The following is a 26,055-nucleotide window of genomic DNA, read 5'->3' as shown; positions in this document are numbered from 1 at the left end:
TGAAACGTCAACACCACTAGCTCACGGCTCTAGCTCACGGATCCCGCTAGACATGGCTGTGTCTTTGGTGCACTTCACCGCCTTCTTTCAGGGAGAGGACAAAATCGTTGAGGTTGGCGAAAACCACGGGTAAGTCAACTTTATGGGGTGACGTCACATAGGCGACATGTAGTCTTTCTCGTCATGTCTTTTCCACAACTGCTAGCCGACGAATCATACCATATACTGTCAAACTTGTAACATGAAAGATTATATAAAAAATTCACAGACAACATATGTTCACATTCATGGCACAATTCAAAAGGGACCAGAAAATAATTATTTTCTCCCATTCACTTGCATTGACGGTTTTTTAACTTTGAGGTCCAGCGGGGTTTTACGGAAGGGGCGGGACTTACCAGCTCTATAGTTTGTCAAGCCAAATATTTTTCACTTAAATTAAGCTTCTGGATCCAAAAGCACCAGTCGAAAGACATCATGGAACATTTCTGATTACAATTAACCTTGACTTGTCTTTACGATGAATAAAGACATAGGTTTTTGATTTTAGATTCACCTGGGCTTCGATGATTTTCTGTTTGGAGTCTACGATGGCCTGCATGTCGGAGTGATCTTTCTTCAGCTCGTCTTCAACTGACATCAACCTAAAACATAAAATTGCCACATACATATTTAAGCTACAGATGCTACTTGAGTGCTTAACTGAACTGAAGCATAATACTTAAAATATCTCCAAGTAAGTAAGTAAAGAGGAAAATGTAATTTTAGGCATCTGGTGCAAGTGATAGAGTTGCATACCATCTGCATACTGGTAGAAGGAAATATTGTACTGATTACTGTAATTACACCAGCTAAAGGAAGCATGTAAAAGTTAAATAATAGAGGACCCAAAATTGAGCCTTGAGGAACACCACAAGATATAACGTAACGCCTGGAGGTGTAGGTACCCAGTGTAACATAGTTATCCCTGCAGCTTAGGATATGAACCAGTCTAAGACAGGACCTGATAGACCGTCCCAGTTCTATAGTCTGTGTGGTGGATTTTTTAAAGATTATATAGTAAACTGTATATATAACTAATATTAACTAACATCTAACCTTACACTACTTTTCAGGCCTAACAAAGCTAACACTCTAAAACACGATGTACTAAGACGTTCTGTACTTAAGCTGAATGTATGTGTCTTTTTATGTCAACTCATGACTTTGTGTGTGTGTATAAATAACGAATATGGGAACTGAAACTAGACATTGGAACTCTAACTATGACGAAGTTAGAACTTGTGATTAACAATGAAGTAATCATTAAAACAAAGTTTGCTTCATCTACAGTAGTAACAGAAGGGTTTGCATATGAAGAACCAATCAAAAAGTGGGGAAATTATGTAATGCAGCATGGCATTTATGCCATAACTCTATACTATAAAAACTGTTGTATTCTTGTGTACTGTGGGTTTTTCTCAATGGAATTTGCCTGAGATACTCCTGGCCTTGTTTCTTCTTGGGAGATTCTCTGAAAACTGCTCGAGAACTCCCGGCCGTAAATTGTGAGTTAGTAAGCAAGTAAGTTAGTTAGCATGTAAGTTAGTTTAGGGAAGCAAGTAAGTTGGAGTACAGATAGGGAACTCAGCTGTAGTCGACTGGAGACTCGCTGGAGTATAGGTAGCACCCAGCCGTCGTCGACAGGAGACGTGCTAGGGTTTAGAGATAGACTCGGCCGACGTCGACCAAGAAGACGCGCCAGAGTATAAATATTATAGGATAGTTAGGTTTAGGGGAAAATCCTTTACATCCGTCGGGTAGAATCTCATGATCAACAGTGTAAGAAAAGCAGCACTCAATCTAAAAGTTACAAATAACTTGCAGATCGTTTAAAACCTTATGCAAGGCTGTTTCTGTACGGTTGTTTGCCCAGAAGCCACACTAAAATGTCTCATTAAGTTTATTGGCGTTGAGATACTGCAGTTATTGAGCTGTGTGGACACTATTTTTTCAATTATTTTACCAAGAAATGGAAGATTAGAAATTTGGTCTGTAGTTACCGAGCACAAAATACCTAATTTACCATCAGAAGTTTACCTAGGATACCTGAAGTTTCAAACAGTTAATTTTGGACCCTAGTAACATCTAATGTATAATCTTTTATGAGGTTTGAAACTACACAGTTTTAGTTTCTAGACTGGATCTTTAATCACAAGGCCACACCACCCCACGTCCAAACTCTCCTGCTTCTAAAGCAGATCTTCACCTGGTGATGATGCTTTTCATCTGGAGCTCTTTGTCATCTTGCTGCTTGCGTAATCGCTCCTCCGTGTCCTCCAGCCGGGCCTGGTACTCCAGGAGCATCTTCTGAGTTTGGTCGTCCTGGCTTTTCATGCGAGATTCATACTCTTCCAGCTTCTTAGCAGAAATACGCAGCTTCTCCTGCAGGACAGCTATCTCCTGCTGATACTGAGGAAGGAAAAGAGCGAATGAAGAACTCTAATAGCAGGATTATAGAACAACAAAAGCTGTGTAAAGAGGGAGTTCTCAGATGTGCACAGCTGTGGTTTGAAATGCATATTACACGAATATAGCCCTGCTAATCATCTTATATCTGTCTGCTAAGCCTAGGAAATCCAGCAAAGCTGTATGAAATATACCTAGTTGGTGCTACTGAATGATTCAAAGATGAATTTTTCATGTGTTTTGGGGCAAACCTGTAGCTCAAAATGTAAAGCATGGTACTAACAAAGCCAATGTCATGGGTTTCATTTTCAGGGAATGCATGCAATGATAACAGCTATACTTTTGAAATCATCAAAGTTGCTTTGGATAAAAACAACTTATAAAAATACGTTTTTTTTTCTGAGAATTTACTGTAGGTTGAAATAAGGTTATTTTTCTTACTCCATTGAGGAATATGTTTTTTCTTGTTTATAGTATAAACCTTACAAAAATGTTTTAATTTACTCTTGAAAATACAATTTTCCAATGGGGTAATGCAAATTGATGTTTGATTAATCTGATGGGGAAAAAGTACACAAAAAAAACTGGTAATTGTGATATCAAATTTAAAAGAAGAAATAAAGTCATAATGTGAAATACAGTATAAAGTCACATTTACTGGAATAGTCAGAATTTTCACTCAAAGGCACAAAGAAACTAAAAAAAATCTAGTCTTAATATCTTACACAATTTTGCTTTTCAAATAAATGTATCTTGTTTACATATTTTTAAAAAGAATTCAGAAAAACTGGTTAGGAATATATAATTGTGCTGTGTTTTTGCTTCAGGCTATTCAGAAACTAAGAAAGTGTTGTATGAAATGTTTAATGCAGTTGTTCTAAGGAGAACGTTTTTTAAAATTCACTGCCGATAGTCTGCATCTTGAGATTCTGCTTGGTCAAGGGCTTATAGATACAGAAACTGACTGCTTTATAAATATGCAAAGACATGAAATAATAAGCCTGTTTTTTTGGTGTATTTTTTCATCTTCTTGTTTTGCATCTCGACTAAAACGTTATTGTGGAATAAGCGCCATTCCCTTTAGAGGATTCAACCAATCTTCACAGCATCACTTACATTAACAGCTTCAAACAGCACAGATGCAGTGGGGTTTTGCTGAGGGAGAGGGGTGAGTATGTGGGTGTGCACGCTCTATGCACTCCGCCGGGTTCATTATTCATTAAAGAGCAGGGGAACGAGACGGCAGGGGCGCGTGCTTCTCCGCTTTTGCAGTGTAGTGATTTGAGCCTGTTTGCCTAAATTACAACACTAGAGAGATCAAGAGGCAACTTTATCTGAAGTGCTTTAGAATTGCACTTCTACTCTTCGAACAACATCAACCTGTCTGCAGTTTGACATCCACCGTCATCGTATCAGTTTAAGACAAGATGCCGTGACTTAAGCAACTAGATCTGAGCTTAAAATATCCTCACTTCTTGGTTCTTGGGGGAATAAAAACTTTGGATGGTTATGTTTTTCTTAAGTTTAAAGAGTGAAACTGGTTTCAAATATTTAAGTTAGCAATTTGCACTACAGTTCAAAAGTTTGGGGTAGAGAAGGCTTTTTAAAGTTTTTTGAAAGACTCACCAAGGCTGAATTTATTTGATCAAAAATACAGTAAAACAGTGGAATATCATTACAATTTAAAATAAATATTTTCTATTTTAATATATTTTGAAATGTAATTTATTCCTGTAATGGCAAATCAGATTTTTTAGCATCATAACTCTACTCTTCAGTGTCACATGATCCTTCAGAAATCATTCTAATATGCGGATTTGCCGCTCAAAAAATATTTCTTATTATTATCAATGTTGAAAACAGTTGTGCTGCTTAGTGTGCTGCTTTTGACCGACTTAATGTTTCCTTGCTGAATAAAAGTATTCATTTCATTCAACAACAACAACAAAAAATGCTTAGCTAATGAATATTAATTAGGTTTAGATGATTGGTCATCATCAGGAAGGTTACCTAGCAATGTCAGCATGGCCTACATAATATTCATCAACATGTTGTGACGTCACAGAAAGTCCATTATGTTCCAGTGAGGATAAATAGTGAAAGCAGCTAAAATATTTTGAGAGATGATCACCTCTTATAGCACTTCCTGTCTGTGTGCCCATGGGAGGCCAGTCTTGAACTCACAAACAGTAAGCCTGCTGTATTTCTGCTGTTTTTATGCTGCTGCACCGCAGAATAAGGTCTCATTATTACCTTTTCAGTTGGTGTGAGATCCTCCTTGTTTGGAAAGTCCTCCCGGTGTTTCGAATCTGGGTCAATTCCCTCCTGCTCCAAATATTGCACATTCATATTCAGCAGCCATGCAGCAGTGCGGTCCAACGCATTAGGATTCACAGGGGATGGAGCCTAATAAAAGTTCATTTGAACACACACACACGATTGTATCATAATATGGCCATGCTAACATCCAAATGAGACAGCTGCTATCAAATTTGTTAGTTTTCACTCATCTACAGAAACATACACACAAACAAGTGCCTCAAAACTTTTCAAGGTGACATCAGCACTTGTGCTCGCTAGAAAAAAACATTTGATCATTTTTTAATGAAGAGTCATTCAGCAGACATCAAAGGAACAGTTAGGACAATGCGAGCAGTCATTTAATCACTAGCGCAGCGCCTGCGCTCTAGCAATTAATTCTGCTTGTCTGCTCCGTTCCTTTCGCCTCTGACAGCGAGAGGGCTGCGTGTTCATCTCAACCTAAGAGCCTCGTTTGATTCTAGCGTTGCACCAAAAGGCTCATTATCCCCCGAGAGATCTGAGTGCCAAGTTGTTTTAAGGATATCAGCCGAGTGGTAGCTAATTTAGTGGTATCTAAATTAGCTATGGGAATGTCGCAACATAAAGAGACAGATAGGGATGTGATCAGTTTTAAAATGATATGTCTTGAAAACTTGGCACTTTGAGAAGTATAATATCTTTTCTTGATTGAAGCAACAATCACTACGATTAGGTTTATAACACTTGAGAAAACATGAGTGGCGCTAGCCCTGCAAAACTTGTTGCCACAATGCTAGTTGTTAGCATGCTGCTATGTGGTTGATGGGGTTTTCTGTTGGGTTGCTTACTGGAACATCAATTCTCTGTGATATTTTGATCTCTAGATATGACTCGGATCGCCAATGTAAGTCCATTGTATTTTTTTGAAATTGTATTTCCAAATAGTTAATTGTATTTTTTATGAAAAGTTTATTGTCCAGTGAAAAATCAAGTTTATTTGTCTTTAATAAAAGCAACATTTGTGCTGGCATATGGAGCCTCATACATGATATGTGGGAAAAAATAGACATTGTGTTATAGACCAAATTTGTTTCTTAAGATCTATTCATTCATGGCCACATTTTATTCCCTTGTTTTAGTTGAATTGAGGCCACTTAATTGAGGGAACACATTATTAATTCATGGCAATGGTATCTTCTTGTTGTTGTTGTTTTTATTATACTTTAAGAAAAAAAGCTGTTCAAAATAGATTTTGTTGAGGAAATCTAGTGGTCAAAAAGATGAATAGCACCTGTACATGACCTGTACATATTCGATTCATATAATTCAATTATATGACAATGACATGACAAACTTTTTATCCAAAAGAAAGGAAATTTTCATCAAAAGACAAAAAAAATAAAAAATTGTCACAATTAACTCACTTGTTTGTGCAGGGTCCGCTGCTTGGATTCTGGACTGTCCCCTTTGGAGGACGACGACTGCTGCCTCAGTCTGGTGCCGCTGCTTGGCCAATCAGGAGACGATGACATCATGCTTCCACTGGAGGGGCGGGGGTAGGGTGCGGTGTTGAGCATGTTGGGTGGAGTGCGGCCCCTTGTGACGGCCGGAGGCGGCTGGTCTATCCGCCGCTGTGGCCCTGCGCTGTTCTGCCGCGGTACGTTGGTCTGGTGTTGGGCCTCCGTGAGGGACAGCTGTCTGCGGGTGAACTCTCCAGAACGCCGAATGAACTCATCCCCGCTGCTTCCCCCTCCCCCACTGGCCCCCGCGCTGGACTGGCCCAGGAACGGGTGCTTTGACCCCGCAGTAGCTGCTTCCTCTACGTTGCTCTGGGAGCTGATGGAACTCTGGCATTCAGATCCCGAATCGGCCACCGCACGGGGCGACACGGGCAATCCGGCAGCCATCTGGTACACGGGGTTCTGGAACGAGAGCGGGGCAAGCAGCTGGGACCTTCCCGGGGCGGTCTCTGTGCTCGGTGTCGTGGGGGTCTGACCTGCTCTCCTTAGGGTCGGACCGCTGGGCGTGTTGCCCTTAGCGGTGCGGGTGGTCCACACTCCCGTGCCCTGGCCGACGGGGGTCTGGCTGTCACTGATGGGGTCGCTGAAGGAGGTGTTGGGAGCGCTCTCAAGAGAACGACTGTCCTGCAGGTCCACCATTGACAAGCTCTTGCTGCCGTTAGGGATCTGAATATCTGGCTCGTTGGCCTCCGAGTAACTGGAGCTGCGGGCGGGCGACGGCTGAATCATAGAATTCCTTGTTACAAAAAACAAATCCTTGTTTTCGGGGGTAGGCGAGGGCAGCCGAGTGAAATCCACCAACCTGTCCAAGTGGCGACAGGACAAAATTGAAGATCACAGCTGTTCTTTAATTCAAATTAAACTCATTATTTGTCAATCTAGCTCATTTGCATGGCTAATTGATGTGTGTAAATATGAATATAAAAAGAATATGCATTTGATTATAAAAGAGGAGTAACCACCCTGAAGGTTTTTGTTTTATTTTTTGCCCATGAAGAAAAGGAAAGTATAAACTATGTCAAAACAATCAGTCAAAACAAATCAGGATAAGTCTGACCAAGTTAACGGCATGCATTATATTGCCACTTTTGACATTAACACGTTCAAAAGTTTAGAAGAATTTTTTAACTGATAATAATAATACATGTTTCTTGAGCACCAAATCAGCATATTACACACTGAAGTAATGTAACTGGAGTAATGATGCTGAAAATTCAGCTTTGCAACACAGGAATAAATTACATTTAAAATATATATTCAAATAGAAAACTATATTTAAATTTGTAATAATATTTCACAATATTGCTGTTTTTACAGTAATTTTCATTAAATAAATGCAGCCTTGGTGAGCCAAAGATATTTTTTCAAAAACATTTAAAAAATCTTAACGACGGCAAACTTTTGAAACGTAGTGTACATTTATGCATTCGGCAGATACTTTTATTCAAAACATCTGACTGTGCATTCATACATTTTATTAGTAGGCCTATTCGTGTTCCCAGGGAACTGAACCCATGACCTTGGCATTGCTAGTGCTGTGCTCTTTCAGTTGAGAAAATTAATACATGTGTAGATCTGTAATAGATCTGAAAACAAATTATTAGAACATGTGAAGACATAATCAGATCCAATTAATCGTCTTTGAAAGCACTGGGTGATCAGTGAAGCAGCAAGAAAAGATGTCGAGCTCTATAAGAGGCTTGCTCTGGAAAAGTTTTACCTTCATTTTTACCGTATACCACAATAGAATGATTCAAGATTTTACTAGCTTTACCATCTAAACCAGGCTGAAATTGAAGTTTAGGCTCAACTTACCCTGTGATCTCACTGTCCATGACCATTTTCTGCAGACCGGTAGACAGGCTGCTGCTGGGTAGACTGGGGGAACCCACGCGCTCGGTGGGAGACGACACAGGGACTCCGGTGGGGTTCGTCAGGGCTGAATTCACGTCCCGCAGGATCCGTGCTAGAGGACCCAGCTTGGTGATAGTACTCTACAATACAATGGAGAATGAATTGTGACTGACTGGATTCAAACTTGATAAAGCACTAAACTCACTCTGGTGGGTAAAAGGCAATAGGATAGGTGTTAATAAAGCACATTATTTTTCATATATTTTACATTGTTGCAGCACCTCTTTTCCCAGTCTGTAAGTAACGCTCTAGTTCCGGTCTCAATGAAAGCCCCTCTTTCCGAAAAGTGCAACGTGCTCTGATTGATGCAGCCGACCAATCAAGCGTGTTTCCGAAATGTCACGCCCTTTACCATAATTAACACACTACTAACGCAAATAAGCAGCAACCTTCCAACACGGAAGTGACTTAAACTGCAATTCATCGACTGGCCGCTAGAGACAGGCCCCAAAAGAGAGTCAATCCCATAGACCCCTGTGTTAATATGCCCAACTTTACAGCAGAAAAAAATATTTTTACAGCCTGGTTTTAAAAGTGGTTTTGGTCTATATAGCTAATTTTGCCCTATAGTGAAGGGGGTGAATTTTATTAGAACTCATCCGTTTAAATTATATTAAGCCTTGAAATTCTGCATAATTAAGGGCGTGGCCACTTGAGTGACAGGTGGATTGTCTCTGCTGTCAGATAACCACCTGGACTTTGTGCTTTACAAACACATTACAGAAAAGAAAGATTAAAATGTAAAAAAGCATACAGTAATAGGTCCTCTCATATATCTATGTATATATATATATATATATATATATATATATATAATATATATATATACTATTGCACATTTTAGATCTTTGATTGTGGCTCATCCAATCAGATTTTAGAGCCAGTACTGTCTGTAGTTTATCTTAAATTAAAATCTGTTCACTTTAGATAAACTAAACTGAGCTCTTTGTATTTCATCAGATTCTATTTTATTATCTCAAATTACAATGATAAAGATATTCAGAATAAATGTTTCACTGATTTATGTGGATTTTCTGGGAGAAAACTGTAATAATAAAATAGTTTATTATTTTTTTATAGATGTTTTAGATATATATTTTCCCATGAAAAAATATGTGTTCAAACACAGGTGTTCACCTGATCGAGTTGTGAGACCGCTTCTGACAGAAGAGAATGGAGAGTGGAGAGTTCACGGCCCAGGTCAACATAACCCTCGAAGCCTGCGGTGTTTGAGATGGTCTCTGGGTTGGAGATCTCCAGCAGGAAGCGCTGCATGTTGGTCCATTCATGCTCCAAGAACTGATTCATGAAGGACATGTACTCCTCCTTACTGCCAAACCTGTGATGAAAAAAAGAAGAAAAAAGTACAGTTTGAGTTTCCTGATTCAAATGTACCATGTTTCAGTATCATGGCATATGATATAGCTTTTGTTATGACACTCTTGGAAGAAAAGGATCCATATACTGTAGAACCTGTTTTTATCTTAAAAAATAACTTATTTATGTTCATTTTATATGTGTATAATTTAAATATTTTTTAGTTTTTCATCAACTCACAGTTCCCTCACGAACCCCAGTTAAATAAATAAATAAAAAAAGACGAAAAAAGTTATATCTTTGAGTTGCATGCACAAATTCACTCACTTGGTGAAGTTGGCGAGGTTTTGCGTCACTTTGGCAATGAGCGTGAGTGTGCGGGCGGTGCGGTCGTCTGGATATTCCTGCATGAGGCTGAAGAGTGAGGGCGACATGATAGCAGGACACAGGAAACGCAAGAAGAGAGACGCGCTGATCAGGCGTTCGCTGATGTCTGGCCGTCCTCGGCTACTGCATTCATGCCTCCAGGACGCAAACACTTCTTTGAGCTCCCGAGGAAACACGCTGGAGTGAAAAGACAATTAAGTGATTTGATTAGAAAACAAAAAGTCTGTTTAAAAATTATTAAATGGATATTTCGCCCAGAAATGTAAATTCAGTCATTAATTATTCACCCTCCAACATATAGCCTGTAATATAACTGTCTTCAACAGTTCATAGTGACCACAGCTACAAAATACCAGTATACAGGTTTGGAAAAACATGAGGGTGAATAAATGATGACTTATATGAGTCTAGCACTGCTAAGTAACTGTTTAGTAACAAACAAGCCCAAAAAACAACAAAACTCCCACACAGTTCTGCATTCCCACATTGCGTCACAGTCACTGTGTGCATTTAATTAAGTGTTAACAACACGGGACGACATCTTCTCCCACAACACTTTCACTGCTACCCCCTTTAACCGTTACACCATCCTACAATTTTCACATCATCGCCGTAAGGACGTCCCCTGCTGCGACCTCTAGCTCACCACAATCTGCTGTTTAAGTTGCTCTTTTTAAGACAGCACGACATAAAAGATGGAGGTATGACAAAACTGTAGCACAGTTAGACATAACCTGTCAAGATTCAGTCTAAGATAATCCTCAAAGGCAGGAAAATGACATTCCCCTTATGGAATATCATGCTCCGGGCCGTTGCAAGAGGGACTAATTTCATTTCCCAGCATGATTTTGCAGAAACGTAGGTGATGATTGAGGAATAGCACAGTCTCTACGAGGACAGATGGAGACCTCTCACTTCTTATTAGTCTTACCATGCCAGGCATCATGGGCCTTTTGGAGAAATGACAAAATTCCTTATTCAGGATCTGCCTCGACGATAGCAGACGATAACCCTTCATAAGTCTAAAAATTCTTGCGTGTTTTTATTCAGATTTTATAGTAATCTATTTGGTATGCTTATTATTCAAAGTGACTTACATTGCATTCAATATTCAATTAAAATAAAAGGTTGTTTATATAATATATATGTGTATATTATTATATTTATATATATTGTGGCGAGCAGGACGAGGTCGAGGGCCGTGCATACAAAAATAAATGTATAAGCCACACAAAACAGAAACAAAACACAATAAAATCAGGCCTGTTCCTCTCTCGATCTCCACTATCGTCGCTCCTCCTTTATGCTTCCGCTCCTCCGTGAGAGATACGAGACCGGTGCGCTCATCAGTAATCACGCCACCGTCCTCCCACGGCCCTCGACCTGTCCTCCCACGGCCCTCAACCTCGTCCTGCTCGCCATATATATATATATATATATATATATATATATATATATATATATATATATTAAATATAAATGTGTGTGTGTGTGTGTGTTTATATTTGTATATTACACACAAACATATATATAATCATGATTAATCGATTTGACACCACATATATAATTTAAATACCTTTAATAAAAAATATTATATATATTTAATTTTCTTATTACATAACTTGAAATGTAGTAATATTTATATGAACACCTTTATATTCGTAAATAAATTAAACCTAATTTGAATATGTTTCATATATATATATATATATATATACATATATGTATACACACATATAAAATACTATATTAATGTAATAGTTTATGATTTAAATTTACGTAGTAAAATAATCCCCTTACTATATGAATACATTTATAATTGTATATAAAATGAATACTACGTAATTTAAATATACAGTATTTAATATATATATACTTATACAATAATATTTTAATGTAATAGTTTCTGACATTTAAATTATTTAGTATAATCACTATGATTACTATAATCATTTTACTATATGAGTACATTTTACATTTTAAAATTATGTATACTATCACTCATCCATAAGAAAGGAAGTAAAGTAAATCGATCATATAAGTGTAATATGACCACCGCGTAATGGTGAACTATGTTGTGTATTTTAGCATAATTAAAACTACATATTGACCAATCAGTATTCAATATTGAAACTACCCATTTTAAACCATGTTTCCAATCGGAAAAAATCCCATTATGAGCTGTGAGCAGACGCTGATATGAGAGGCGAAGTTGATCTCATTACCAGTAAGAGTTGATGATCTTGCAGAAAGCCAGCTCACAGCACATCTTGAGGTTGCTCTGGTGCTCGTGCAGGTCGCTGGAGGAGCACTTAGACGAATCCACCTCACAGTTCTCGTCTGACTCATACAGAGCTTTGATGAACTCACCTGGGAAAAAGAAAGTAAACAATGCGGAAAACCTCATTTAGCACAGACGGCGTGCAGCCTGCTGCAGTGCTGCGCTGCTGGTTAAACCTCACAGCTAATGCTAAAGTAACAAAACTTTATCATTAGAAATTAATAGCAGTTTAAAATAATTGAATACATTGGAAATGAATCACTCATTTTGTAATAAGATAAAGGAATCTTTTTATTATGCTGGTTGAAAGTCTCTTCACATCGTGATAGCAATTAATATGTTAAGTGGTTTAAGTGTATTTTTATAAATACATATCGTCTGTGGAAGGCGTAGGACCATAAAATGTTCCCTGTCAGTCAACGTGTGTTTGCATACCACTGCGCAGCCTGTTCACGCAGACACCATACGTCATCAGCGTTCACATACGCTGTGCAGACAGAGCGAGAATGGCAGTTTAAAAATGAACCAAATAATGATCGAAACTATGCTGTTGATGTAAGCTCCGACACTTTCTCACAGACTAAACTTTTAAAAGTAGTTTCTCAGCATCAAAGAAGCGCTTTTGAGGGAAACCAAGCCTAAAGCTTTCCCTCCCCACTCGATTGTGTGCTCATATTCGACTTGATATCTTAAATAATTGAACAGAACTTAAAAAACACAGACTACACACACAAAAAAAAGCAGTAAATTATTGATTCTTGATTCTCCCAAGCATATTTGATGGTCTAAAATCCCAGCAGGAGTTCTGATGAAAGCATCGGACTGCTTTGATTTCAATGACAATTAAATATACATTTCACAGAGACATGTACAAAAAGTCAGTGTTTTTACCTAAAGCGTCCTGAAGGTACTTCTGTCCCACTAGTTTCAGGTACTCCTCTATAGCTTTAGTGGCCAGTGTGTTCTCACGGAATATGAGATGCTCATTGTCTCCGCAACGATCCACCTCAGACATCATGAGATCCGTCAGAAAGTCCTGAGGGGACAAAACATTAAGATGTCTTTATTAATTTTGTCAAACTTGTTTGAAAAAGACCCCCGACTGAAACACTTCCCCTGACTCTCATTGGTCAGACAAACAGATAGTCCCGCCCAATCTCATTTGGTTGAGCAAATGTTTCTGTATCAAGCTGGTCAGGATGCTTGATATCGTTTTCATACTTTATCAACATCACTTTGTTTGTTTTGTATATAAAACTGATTAAAAAAAGACACAAATCCTTTTTATACACACAACGGAACTCAAAAGAAAAAAAGTTGTATTTGTGTCTGCTGTGTTGCTACTGGTTTGTTGCTTGCTTTGATCATCTTTGATCACTCTGTTTTTGAAATCCCAAGTTTGATTTTGAACCATCCAGAACCGGATGTCTGACTGGATGACCTGGAAAACAGCAAAATCATCTAATAAGCCAGACTCAGGGTCTAGGAGTGCCACTATTGACTGAAGACACAGCAGCTCCAGTAAGAATGTGTAACAGATTGAGAGGGTTATGGATATCCAGCTGGGGAGATGACTCATACTCAGTGATAGTGTATTGATTGTGGGATAATGGACGTTGTATAGTTCAATGAAATTTACCCTGGGTCTCGTTGCAATATTCTTTCCCTAACTTCCTGTTTTTCCTCTCTTATGATGCGTATCCCATGTCTCGGCTTCGCCCTCGCTGCCTCTGTAATCAGTTTCAGCTGAGCACATCCAGCACCTCCGAAGTCTACGAGTAAACATGCTAATGACCTGCACTCATGTGGCCCGTGTGTGAGAGGTCCAGATACTCTGTAGGCTTTATTTAGAGGATACTCAGCCCCAAAAATGACAAAAAAAAGCACCATTAAAGCGGTTAAGAAGACTCTTGCACAACACTTCAAGTCTTATAAAGCCATACAATATTTTGGAATGATTGTAATTAGTCCTCTGCTGTAGCTGTCATTGGTGTCAAACATGTCAAGTGTTTTGTACTCGCCCAGTTTAAATACGATTTCAAAGCTATGCCAGAAGGGAAGATCTTAAGTGAATAACAATGGCATCTGTGCACTTTTTCTTTTGTACACAGGCACGCACACACGCACAGTTTGGAATTTACAGTAATGACAGGAAGTGTAATTTACTGAATTGCAATTCTAAGAAATCGTTAGGTAATGGCATTCAATCACCATTATACATAAAGCTGTCTGTAAAAACTTTAATCCTTCAATCCTTGTCAAATGTTCCTTTTTCTTGTTAAAATGACAGTTATTGACCATGAAATAAACCTATACCAAAATGTTTTTAAAATAAATTAATTTCATACTAAGTATACTACAAATCCATTAACATATATTACTGATATATCGCTTGAGACTTACTGATATAATTATAATTCAACTTTATTGCACAATGCACATTTCTTAACATTAAGCCTTAAAATGCATTTAATATCACTATTAGTAAGGATTGTACCTCTGTTTATATTTATTTTTCACTTTAAATTAATTTGAATTCCAATTCCTTTGAATTTCAGCACTAGTTCCAGTTCAAATTCAACTCCAAATCAAATTCAATTCAAACTTACCAAGTTAAAAAGCATTTGATTAATTTCAGAATGATGCTGAAAATGTAAAACAATTTATTAATTTTTTAATTGCATTCAGCCAGTTATAATGTCATTATATATTCATAATGTTCTATTTTTCACAATAATTACCGTCAAGTCATGAATAATATTAGGGGTAAAAAGGGAATTTTTGTTCCCTTTTTGTCCCCCAAAAAGTGTCCAATGAATGATTATTAAATATAATTAAGAAGTATTAAACTAATGCTGGTTAGTGCTGGTTTAGGGCTTGTGGACCAGCACAGTCTTGTTATTTACCAGCTGAACATACGATCCCCACCAGCATGAAAAACACAATCTGGTGACATCCTATGAAAAGCGACGTGGGTGGTGCTGTGCTACTGCTGTCAACAGAATCTCTGTAAAGGACATGGGCGTGTGTGTTTACAGCTGGCTGTGATTTCTGCTGATTTCAGCTCTGGCGTGTGATCAATGATCTGCAGCAGATGTATGTCTGTGTTTTGAGAGATAGTGCCTGAGTCATTCTTGCCCGTCTCTACAAGCACCCTTCTGAGGATTTTGTCTCCTAAGCAAGTGTCCATAACAATCGAAACAGTTGCTGACACATTACGCCTTATATAAACAAGAACAAGACTGTACCGCACAAAGCTCTCTAAACCATCACCGGTGGGATCAGGTGATAAGGGCATATCTGAGCTGTTCTCTTCCCAGTCAGGCAGAGGTAGTGGTTATGACACTGAGAGGATCAAATGAGACCCAGTTTCTGGAAAAGCTCTGCGGCTTTGGCAGCAGTCACAGTACTGGGTATTCAATTAGGACGCGAGATCTTAACACAGTGAGCTGCACTCAGCGCCCGCTCACTGATGAGACTTATCCGTAGTCTCACTACTAATCAGACACTACCGAGTGCAGTGCATCTTCCTCAGCTCGCCTGTCACATCCCATCATGCCTCCCCTATAGCTTAGCACCACAATCTGCACAGATCTGCCAAAAAATATAGGGTTTTATGAAATATGGAGTACTAGTGCAGGTTTTACTGCATACTAGGCAGAACACACTATGTAATGCGTATTATTTTTTAAGCAAACAATGCATGTGAAACAGTGTCCAGCTATAAATGCTCAAGGTAGTATTGTTGTCACATGGTCTGATTAGGTTGCATGAGTGGTGCCCAGTTAAAGGGGTAAGCAATAGCCAATCAGCATTACGATGGAGGAGAGAGGACGAGCAAGAAGGAGATTTGAAGAAAGACTTTAACCCACGTAACCCATTGTGCTTTCACTCTTCTAAGGAAACATGCAATTTGTTTGGCGTGGTGAAAAAAACAACACCAAAAAAAAAAAAACGGCCTATGCTGCGTCTCAATTCGCCTACTTATACTACGCCCTAAAAGTATGTACTCTTTTTGTGAAGAAAAAGTGCACACTTTTGAGTGTAGGCTATAGCAGAAGAGTAGACAAGCTTTTGTACATACTATCACGTCATACAATTGCGTCTTTAATGGTTTCTCTGTCGCATCCTGTCACAGTAAACTGGCCTGTCAATCATCTTGTCACACAAAATCCTCCACTTTTCATTTCCTACCGTATCGGAGAGAAATGCAGAAGCATGTTGATCAGAAGTCGCGGGTCATATACATGCATAATGATGCATTTAAAAGTTAAAGGAACACGCCGACTTTTGGGGACTTTATCTTATTCACCGTATCCCCCAGAGTTAGATAAGTCCATACACACCCTTTTCATCTCCGTGCGTGCCGTAACTCTGTATGACGCACCCACCGCTAGCCTAGCTTAGCACAAAGACTGGAGGTAAACGGCTCCAGCTAGCATACTGCTCCCAATAAGTGACAAAATAACGGCAACATTTTCCTATTTACATGTTGTGATTTATATAGTCACAGCATGTACAAATAACAAGTTCACATGATAGACAGCCATCTTCTAACCGTATACATACTGGGAACTATATTCTCATAAGGCGAAGCACTGCTACTTGGGCGGAGTGATCTGCTCGCAGCATCTGAGCGAACTCTCTGCTCCTCACCACAGGGCTCCTCAGGTGCTGTGAGCAAATCACTAAGCTAGGCTAGCGGTGGGTGTGTCAGACAGAGTTACGGCACGCACGGAGATGAGAAGGGTATGTATGGACTTCTCTAACTCTGGGGGATACAGTGAATAAGCTAAAATCTCCAAAAGTCGGCGTGTTCCATTAAAGGCCAAACAGATCTTAATAAAAGTCCACATTGTTATTACAGATGAAATATAACACGGATGGCATTAAATACATATTTTTCTATGAGATTAAACTTTGACTATCTAAACCTCTCACTCTTTTCAACATACTATGCTTTAGGACAGTGGTTCTCAACTCCAGTCCTCGGGACCCGCTGCTCTGCACATTTTGTCTCATATCTGACACACTCAGTTCAGTTCATGGAGTCTCTCCTAACGAGCTGATGATGTGATTCAGGTGTGTTTAATAAGGGAGACATACAAATTGTGCAGAGCAGTGGGTCCCGAGGAGTTGAGAACCACTGCTTTAGGACACACTTATTTTAATCTCACATACTGTTTAGAATGCATACTATGGACATTGAGACGCAGGGCTAAAGACTTCCATTTAAGGGACCAGAATATCACAGACATTTGAGGGTGGAGTCTTTTAATTTGGTACACTAAGTAAACACTTAGTAACCACCCTGAACACCCTCAACAACATAGCTACACAATAAAATTAACTCAGAATGAAACAACTACATAGCAACATCCTGGCAACCGCCCAAAACACCTCAGCATCATTGTGGCAACTTGTATAAAAACACACAAAAAATGATTATGCTATAATTTGGCTATTTCACAAATTTCTATTTTTGTCATTTTTCAAAAGCACACAGGTACAATACCCACAGTCTGTGTTAAATTCTCACGCGAGAGCAAAACAATAAATAAAAATCAGCTCACCTAAAATAAAATGATGTAAACCTCAGTCTGTTGTAAAACCTGGCACAACCAATTTGTTTTTGTTGCATGTTTATTTTTTCATTATACACAACCAATAAAACTGAAATCTGTGGCCATCTTAAAATGCTGTGTATTCACATAGGCCATACACTCATTATGATACTTATGGTATGTATATGATCCATGTTTCACACATTTCCTGCTGTCCAATAGCCTGAGGAAGGGTTGTTAACGTTCTGTTTAAGCTTTACGCTCACAGCGGTTTGAGGCAGGCATGAATAAGTAAGCAGTGGCTTGTTAAAATGGCAGTGTGTGCTCTTGATTGTCCGTTCACCCTCAGGGGCGATCCAGTAATGACCCCTGTCCCACAGGCCTCGCCTCCCTAGTGCACAGTCCTGCTGATAAATAATCTTTCAGACTTGCACATTACAGCTCAATTCTTCACTGTGCGTGATCACATGAACCTGTTTGGCCCTTAAACCAACGGCTGAATTAATAAAAGCTGATTAGCATGAGGCCTGACACTTGGAATTTCCCTCGGGACAAACCCTGAGCGGACACCATGGCTCTTTATGTGGGGTTAGAATCGTGAATCTCCCCCCTCCGGCTAACACCCTTACACAGTATATATATATATAAATATAAATATATAAATATATATAAACATTGGATATTTTACATTTACATTTTTAATAAAGCTCCTGAATAGATGTAAATACATATGTCATTTATATCAGTAATGCTTCAAATGTCTATATACAGTATCAGTATATAACACAGACACACTATATTGTATGCATTACTAAATACATACTGTATATGGACATTTAAATATTTACTATTTAGAGTTAGAGTTAAGAGCATCAAAAGATGTTTGATACATTAACAAAGTAAAACTGAAATGCACTGGCTTTTCAAATCTACAAATTTGATCGCTGCTTATTAGATCAGTAAAGGTAAATGTCTTATTATGTGACCACGCATTATGGAGAGCTTATCACTCTACAATTCAATTTTAAAACGAGATGCCCCATACAGGTAGATATTATTTCAATCATCTGCTATCAGTACATAATCAAGTTACCGTAATTAGTATTCATTATTGAATTAATGCAGACCTGCAGACAAAGACAGGAAGCTGTGGAATCTAGGGAGTAAGTGTGATTTACAGTAACCAGACTTCAGCTAATGAAAGAATTGCACTGGCTGACCCGCTCTGGCCTTGTATAATGATAGATAATGCCGTCCCTGACCAATCAACTGCTTCATAATGAAAGAATATGGCCTTATTGACTTAAAGTTCTGCTGTAATGACAGACCAGCCACTTTGTTGATTGTCTGAAAAATTACATAATGCGTGTTCTGCAAAAACTGGCACTCAAGAGCTTGAATTGTGCGCTTAGATGAAAATATGTTGAAAAAGTAACAGATTAGGGCTGCTGAAAAGGACAGAATCAATTTTCATTCAACAAAACCTGGGACATAAACACCAAAAAGCAGGGTACTTCCCGTTCGAGCACATCTAAACACAAGACACATTGTGCTTCGGGGTTGTATTATTACATTGCACTGACTCAAATCCCAAATAAGCCCAGAGTGGCGCTCAACAATAATGCGATCGCATATTCTAGAGAACTGGACGGCACATTGTTGTGCGGGTCCATCATGATGCAACAATGCCTCAGATTGGCGTCAGAGTGCTGCAGCAAAAAAGCAATCACAAAACAACTATTTTCTCGCAGCATTTGATCAATAATGACAGATGAGTGACAAAGCGTCAGACGGTGGGCTTTTGTGTGTGATGTCAGCTGATTTATGGCGAGTATCAGAGCCGTTCGTGCTCAAGTTAATGAGGGCAATCATAGCGCTCAGCACTCCCGTGATTAAATGAGGAAAAGCAGGCCACGTCTCTATTATTCTTCTCTGTCAATGACGTTTTTCGCAGTTGGACATTTGGTGGCGTTTAAAGTAAATGCTAGAACGTCCTGTGCTGTCTTTTTTTAGTAACACTCACAGCTGTTCAAATGCTTCAGTTTGAGAAAAAAATGAAATAATTCTTTCAAGACACATCTAAGACAACATCCAAAATAACATACAACTATTGAACTCAATATAGCACAATGACTGTTGAGTCTTTTATCTCGACGTCATGTCACCCTCTCGTTCGCTTGCCAGCAAACAGCATCCGTGAGAGACTATAATTAAATAATCTTCCTAGAATACAGTCAATCAACACGTTTACTTTTGAAGTCAACATGAAAATCAAGTGTAGCGTTAGTTCTGGCAGGTCACGTCAGTCAAGCTCGCATCAGATGACTCCACGTCTACCTACTGTATAGGAATACGACACCTATCACAGTATCCCTATATACAGTATAAAGCCCATATCAGCAGCTTTATCACGTTGAGCTAATTACCCTCCTCCATCCCCAGCTCCTCCTCTCATCCAGTCAGGACTTGGCCTTATGATATTCCTCTTCGAATCAGACAAATTTTTCTTGAATTATGTTGTATATTCAATTATTGAATATTAATGATATCTGCAAAACATTTATGTTGGTTCTTTAACCCTAAGGGGGGTTATCGCTGTTCTCCATGCTCTTTATCCATGCTAGGCTGCATGAATGGGCAGGGAGTTCTTGCCCAGGTCAGAACAGAACCGTACTAGGGCTGCACAATATTCACAAGAAAAATGCGATAACTACTTAAAAAATGCGATATTCGATACGATAAAGTGTGTAAAATAAACTTAAATTACCCTTAAAATATATTTAAAATGATATAACCTACATACGAGTTTCACAATCTGTTTTTGACAAGAAAACATCACTACAACTTTGAAAGTGAACAGCAGTGTTTTACTGTAGCATAAGAAGTGTTATTTTAACATCAGTGTAAACCACGGGGTTTAGGGTTTCAGATAGGCCTACATTCGGTTTATTTAACAACAGAAACTGAATAATCACATGTTAAAAAAAAACACTGCATAGTTTTCACTGTATGAATTAAATATATACTGATTCTTATTATAGCTACAAAAGTTAGAGCAGTGAGTGATTTTCTCTTTGTCTTTTTTTCATGACCCCAGTTATTGCAAGCTGTTGCGATATGAATATCGATATGTATACATTTGCGATATATCGATATAATGTGCAGCCTTAAACCATACCGATTCAAACTGTGAATGATTTGTCAATCATCTTTGACGATAGTGGTCTTGACAGAATTAGTTTTCTTTGAAATAATGTGCACCAATAAGAGCAGGAATGTGCATTCATAAAGTAAATGGGGGTTAATTTTGAGAGATAGAAGCATACTGTACAAAGCAATTGTCTTACCTTGGCCTTGCCTGTGCTTTGTAAGATATGGACAAGCGCACAAGCCATCTCTTCTTTGTTCTTCACACTTAAAGCTGGCTCCAGCACTGAGCACATCAACATATAATTGTTAGTAATATACTCTGCAAACTCCTTGTACAGCTCCATGGGAAGGATGCTCATGCTCTGATATCGGGATTTCATTCGGACCATGGGTCCCGGACTCTTTCCTTTGTTGGGATTCGGCGTGCTCACGGAATACCATTTCTCCACAAACTGTCGCCCGGTGACCGCCGCCATGGGAATATTGACCAGGCCCACGTAATTATTCTTGTCCTTCTTTTTCTTTTTGTCTGTTTCCTTGTAAAGATGCACGGTGATACTCTTGACCGAGGGCAGGTTGTTGAACTCAAAGTGTTCGCCCCAGAAAACATTGTCCGTTTTGAGTTTGCAGGTAGTCCGTGCATATAATGTGTCATCCAGACAAAGTTCACAGAAGTACTTTTTCTTTGCCGGCAAGTCCTTGGCTTCGATAATCCAACATTTCAGCATGTTTTCCACCCGACGGGTGTTATCCTGTGGAATATGAAAAAAGAAAACACTGCATGTTACATCGACCTCTGCAAGCTGAAGAAAGACAACCCCCGTGTGTACTGTACAAAGTTAAGCCGGGTTAATGCAGAGAAGTCGATCAGAAACAGTCAATAGTTGAGACAGGATATATGAAAAAGTAACATGCTGACTGGCTTAAACCTCATCTCGTCTAGAATTACACAGGATTCAGATGAATCATCCAGTTTACCTTGTTGGGATGCACAGCACGTCTCAAATTCTCCATCCATTTGTCTCTCTCGGCAGCCGATCGACATGAGAAGCATTTGCTTCCTGTTGAAGTAGTTACCTGCAATTACAGATTACAATTGTTGCAATTTGCAGATAAGTGGATGAAGTGAGCTAGAAAGGAATGTAATGCAGATCAGGCAGATGGTGGACATGAGCAGAGAGATCTACAGCACTCAGTCAACAAAGCGTTTTCCAGGGGTGGAGAACAATCACATTTGAAGAAAGAATAAAACTATCAAATAGCCTGATCAGACAGAATGCACTTAAATCAAATGTATTTGCAGGATCACATGATATCAGAGAAAAGTGATACAAGCGGAGGCCTTTTACAAATATTCTTTTTATATCAAAAATTCAATCTGAAAAGACCATCTGTTCACAGTCGCACCATCCAGGTGACTACAAAAGTACGTTTGAATACAGAGGGGTGAATTCACTAAACAGTTGCAATACTTTTGCATGCTGTAATTCAGCCAAACATTGAAAACCCATCCAGTTTAACCAGGTGCTATCTGCGTCTGACTCCTTTTGTATTTAAATATGCATTTACATTTTATTTGAAATAAATGTTTAAAATAAGTCATTACAAAAAAATTAAGTAATAAATATTAAATAAAAAAGTAAATAAAATTCATTAATATTCAAAAAGGTAAAAATTAAGTCATATTTTAGTAATACATTAATTTAAATTATACTAAAAATAAGAAGCAATTGTTGAATATAATAAAAAAACAAAAACAAATGAAGCAATTGCGAAATAAAGAAATATTTAGTTTTGAATTATGTATGAAATAAATATTTAAGAAAGTAATTGCAAAATGAAATACAATTAAAAAAAAGTTATAATGGGCAAAATGAAGTAATATCTAGATTATATTTTTAAATAAGTAATTGTAAATCTACAAAAATAAATGTAAATAAAAAATAAGTAACTGCAATATTTAAATTAAGTTTAAGACTTTTTTTGCCTCTCAGACAATGCACACAGCAAAAAATGTTACGAAAGTATTCTAAAAATCGAAATAATTCTTAATTAATTTGCCTTCATTCTCATTGTACCTAATTAACGTCTTGCAGCATTAATTGCTTGGCTTCATCGCTGTCATTAGTTGTTGCCAACCATCTCTGAAACATGTCAATTTGCACTCTCATTTTGCTCGAATTTGCCCTCTCTTCTCCCAAGCGACTCACAGTGAAGCGCACACTATGACATACTACGTAAAAAAAACAAAACATACGTAATAAAGTCCAGTTGCGAACTGGATAGGCTACTACTAAAGACTTGGTGCTACACAGCCTCACCGAGTGCAGCGATTTTTGTGTGAGCATATCAGTGAACACCCCTGACCACTCGGTGAGTTTCCTGTCTTTGTAAACGAAAGTTTAATGTGTTTTAGGAAGGATTGTTCCAGTGCACCTATGCAGCCATTGTGGAGGAGGGGGGGTGCTACCACAGAAACCGAAAATTCTCGGGCCAGCAGTATGTGTCCAAATTTCAATCTTAACCGTTCTATTTCATCAGAAACGATCTGAAAACAGGGCTTTAAGTGTAAAATACCGAACTTGTCCTTTAAGACCTCACCTTCAAATTTGATTTGATACTAACATTTAAGACTTTTTGTGATATATTGAATTGTAGTCCAATCCAATTTAACATTTTGATAAATAGAGCAGAGCAAACAGCATAGTCCATAACGGACCTCTGGCTGACCCCTGAAGAACTCCTCCTAACTGTCAGTGTCTCATTCTTTCCAGCTGGCGTCTGGTGCAGTGTAACAGTCATCGACTCCATGTGAACTGGCCTCTCGAAACTCACCGCTAGTGAGCAGAGAGAGAGAATGAGAGGAGATTGTTCAGACAGATGGGACAGGCACTTTCGCACCCTATCGGGCAGGGGATGCAAAGAGACAGGAAGGCCCTTCTGGTCTTAAGATCTGCATGCAGATGTCTGATTCAAGTTTACTGTCACCAGGGGTGTAGCCATCATTTCAGAAGTGAGGGGGACACAAATGTCAAGTGTAATACCAGTTTTTTGTCTAACTGACTGGTTTTATTTTGTTCTATCTCTTGCTTTTAATTGACTAAGGAATCAAATACAGTGCTGAACAATAACCAATAATTTGTAGTATATAGTTTATATATTGTAATAAAGGCTAAGTTGAATAGCACTGCATTAAACATACTTTATTGTTATGAAAAACACACATAAACCATATATTGTCGCAAGTGTGCGTTTATTGTTTTTAGGTTTTATAAGTCAAAATGTTCCTGCTTTTTAATCAGCTACAGTGATAACTGGATGCCTTGTCCATATTAGAGATTTCCTGGAACATCACAAGTTATTACTTCTAGGACTCCATTTTGGACTTTCTGCGAGAGAACGCCCTCCGGCTTCCAGTATGAAAAATAATAATAAGAGTGAGTGATGAAGCCATTTATATATATATGGGGATGATTAGGAGGCCATGATGGACAGAGGACAATGGCCAAATTTGGCCAGGGATTTTTAATGACCACAGAGAGTCAGGACCTTGGTTTAATCTCATTCGAAGGACGGTGCTTGTTAAAATATAGTGTCCACGTCATTATACTGGGGTGTTAGGACCCACGGGGTGATCGCCTCCCTGCTGGCCTCACTAACACCTCTTCCAGCAGCAACCTAGTTTTCCCAGGAGTCTCCCATCCAGATACTAACCAGGCTCAACCCTGCTACTTCAGTGGGAAACCAGTCTTGGGCTACAGGGTGATACGGCTGCCGGCTATGAAACAGACATTGAGTGTTCCATAATGTTCACATCGCCTCGTTTTGGATAAGAATAAAACACCAAGTCAAATCTTGTCTCTTTGAATTTAAATCTAGATTTATTTACATTGGCTCTGAAAAAAGGGCAAAGTGCAAAACATATAGCTCCTTAAGCAATTTTAAAGTACAGAATTTAGCTTTTTATAATATAAAACGGTAGCATGACTATAATTTACTGCTTCAAATTATGATTAGCTTGTTGTTTCAATGTAGCGGTTACAAAGCAGCTTTGAAGGTATTTTTGTGTGCTTTTTAGAGCAGTATCTCTAAATCTCTCCTTTTGTGTCACACAGAAGAAAGAAACTATACAGGGTTGGAAGAGCATGAGGGTGCGTAACTATAACTAATATTCACAAATATTATAAAAACTTATATTTTATTTTGAAATATTACATTTAAAAAAAACATTTCTTATTGATTTATTTTAAGGAGAGTTACTATTCCTTTAAGGAAACCTGCATGCAGATACCAGATCATAGTTTTCTTTGTCTGCACCCTTTGACCTTGTAATTATATAAGCATCTGGTTTAAGTGAGCCTTCCCTGTAGCACACGTGAAAATCCTCCAGTAACTTGACCCGTGGCCCCTCAATGATTTAACTGTGGAGCATCTAGATAGCGCTGCTATTTTCAGCGAACTATTTGATCTCAGCTAATGGCCTTGATGAAGTTTTAATGGGCCTTTGCTGCGTGCTATTTTGAGACTTGTCGGACATTAAAAGTCCTTTTCGCAATTAATACAGAGCTGTGGCTTCAACGGGGCAGTGAGATCAGCCGACTCACCTCGAAGCAGAAATCCTGTCCCAGGATGCTGCTGTGCACAGGTTTGATGAGCACTTCCTCCTCCATACTAAGATCTAGAGCTTCTACTGCACTGCTGGGGCTGAGCAACGACTCGTGAGACCGCGATTCCTTCAGCCTCGGCATCAGATGGGATCTACTGGAGCGAAACAGGAAGAGAGGAACACATGCATCAAGGTTAGGTTTCTTACAAGCATCCAATAGAGTCAAACAGGCATGTGTAGTTTATTAGAAGTGAGAATGCAATGTGAACTGGAACTAGTGAGCACAGCAGGAGATGCTGACTTCTCAGTGCTCAGCGGTTCTGCTGCATCGCACACAAAAGCCAAAGCTTCCAGGCCTCCTCATGGCATACAGTATCTGACGAAGATAGGGGCGGCAGCCTGGGAAATGATGAGGCCATGAGACATTTTCAGAAAGCTGTAATGAGCCATCAAATAGTAGCGTCGCTTAATTGGAAGTGAGGCGTCTCTCACAGGAAATGGAAAACAAAGTTTGCCCTCCAGGTGGATGACCTTCACTCGGATGGGACCGTGTGAACGAAACCACCGAGGGCATGATGAGTTGACTAA

The 26,055-nt window shown here is 38.8% G+C and overlaps 1 protein-coding gene across 12 annotated transcripts in view; it reads right to left on the bottom strand.

Moving 5' to 3' along the window:
- The window catches only part of dab2ipa (DAB2 interacting protein a), a 101,390-nt gene that overhangs the window by 4,760 nt on the left and 70,575 nt on the right, over window positions 1-26,055 (bottom strand). For 7 of the 12 annotated variants that reach the window (XM_079638272.1, XM_079638278.1, XM_079638276.1 and 4 more), the window contains 12 exons: window positions 25,466-25,619; window positions 21,840-21,938; window positions 21,059-21,613; window positions 13,039-13,183; window positions 12,092-12,236; window positions 9,807-10,043; window positions 9,300-9,501; window positions 8,064-8,242; window positions 6,153-7,050; window positions 4,702-4,854; window positions 2,249-2,451; window positions 557-644 (listed from right to left, as the gene is read on the bottom strand). In XM_079638272.1, coding sequence (XP_079494398.1) covers window positions 557-644; window positions 2,249-2,451; window positions 4,702-4,854; window positions 6,153-7,050; window positions 8,064-8,242; window positions 9,300-9,501; window positions 9,807-10,043; window positions 12,092-12,236; window positions 13,039-13,183; window positions 21,059-21,613; window positions 21,840-21,938; window positions 25,466-25,619 — 3,058 coding nt within the window. Of the gene's footprint in view, window positions 1-556; window positions 645-2,248; window positions 2,452-4,701; window positions 4,855-6,152; window positions 7,051-8,063; window positions 8,243-9,299; window positions 9,502-9,806; window positions 10,044-12,091; window positions 12,237-13,038; window positions 13,184-21,058; window positions 21,614-21,839; window positions 21,939-25,465; window positions 25,623-26,055 lie in introns of all 12 variants that reach the window. The other 5 variants (XM_079638268.1, XM_079638275.1, XM_079638273.1 and 2 more) reach the window with 1 other exon arrangement.

Source organism: Phoxinus phoxinus, assembly GCF_949152265.1.
Source record: "Phoxinus phoxinus genome assembly, chromosome: 15".
Lineage (NCBI taxonomy): Eukaryota > Metazoa > Chordata > Actinopteri > Cypriniformes > Leuciscidae > Phoxinus > Phoxinus phoxinus.
This window is presented reverse-complemented; position numbering and strand designations above follow the sequence as displayed.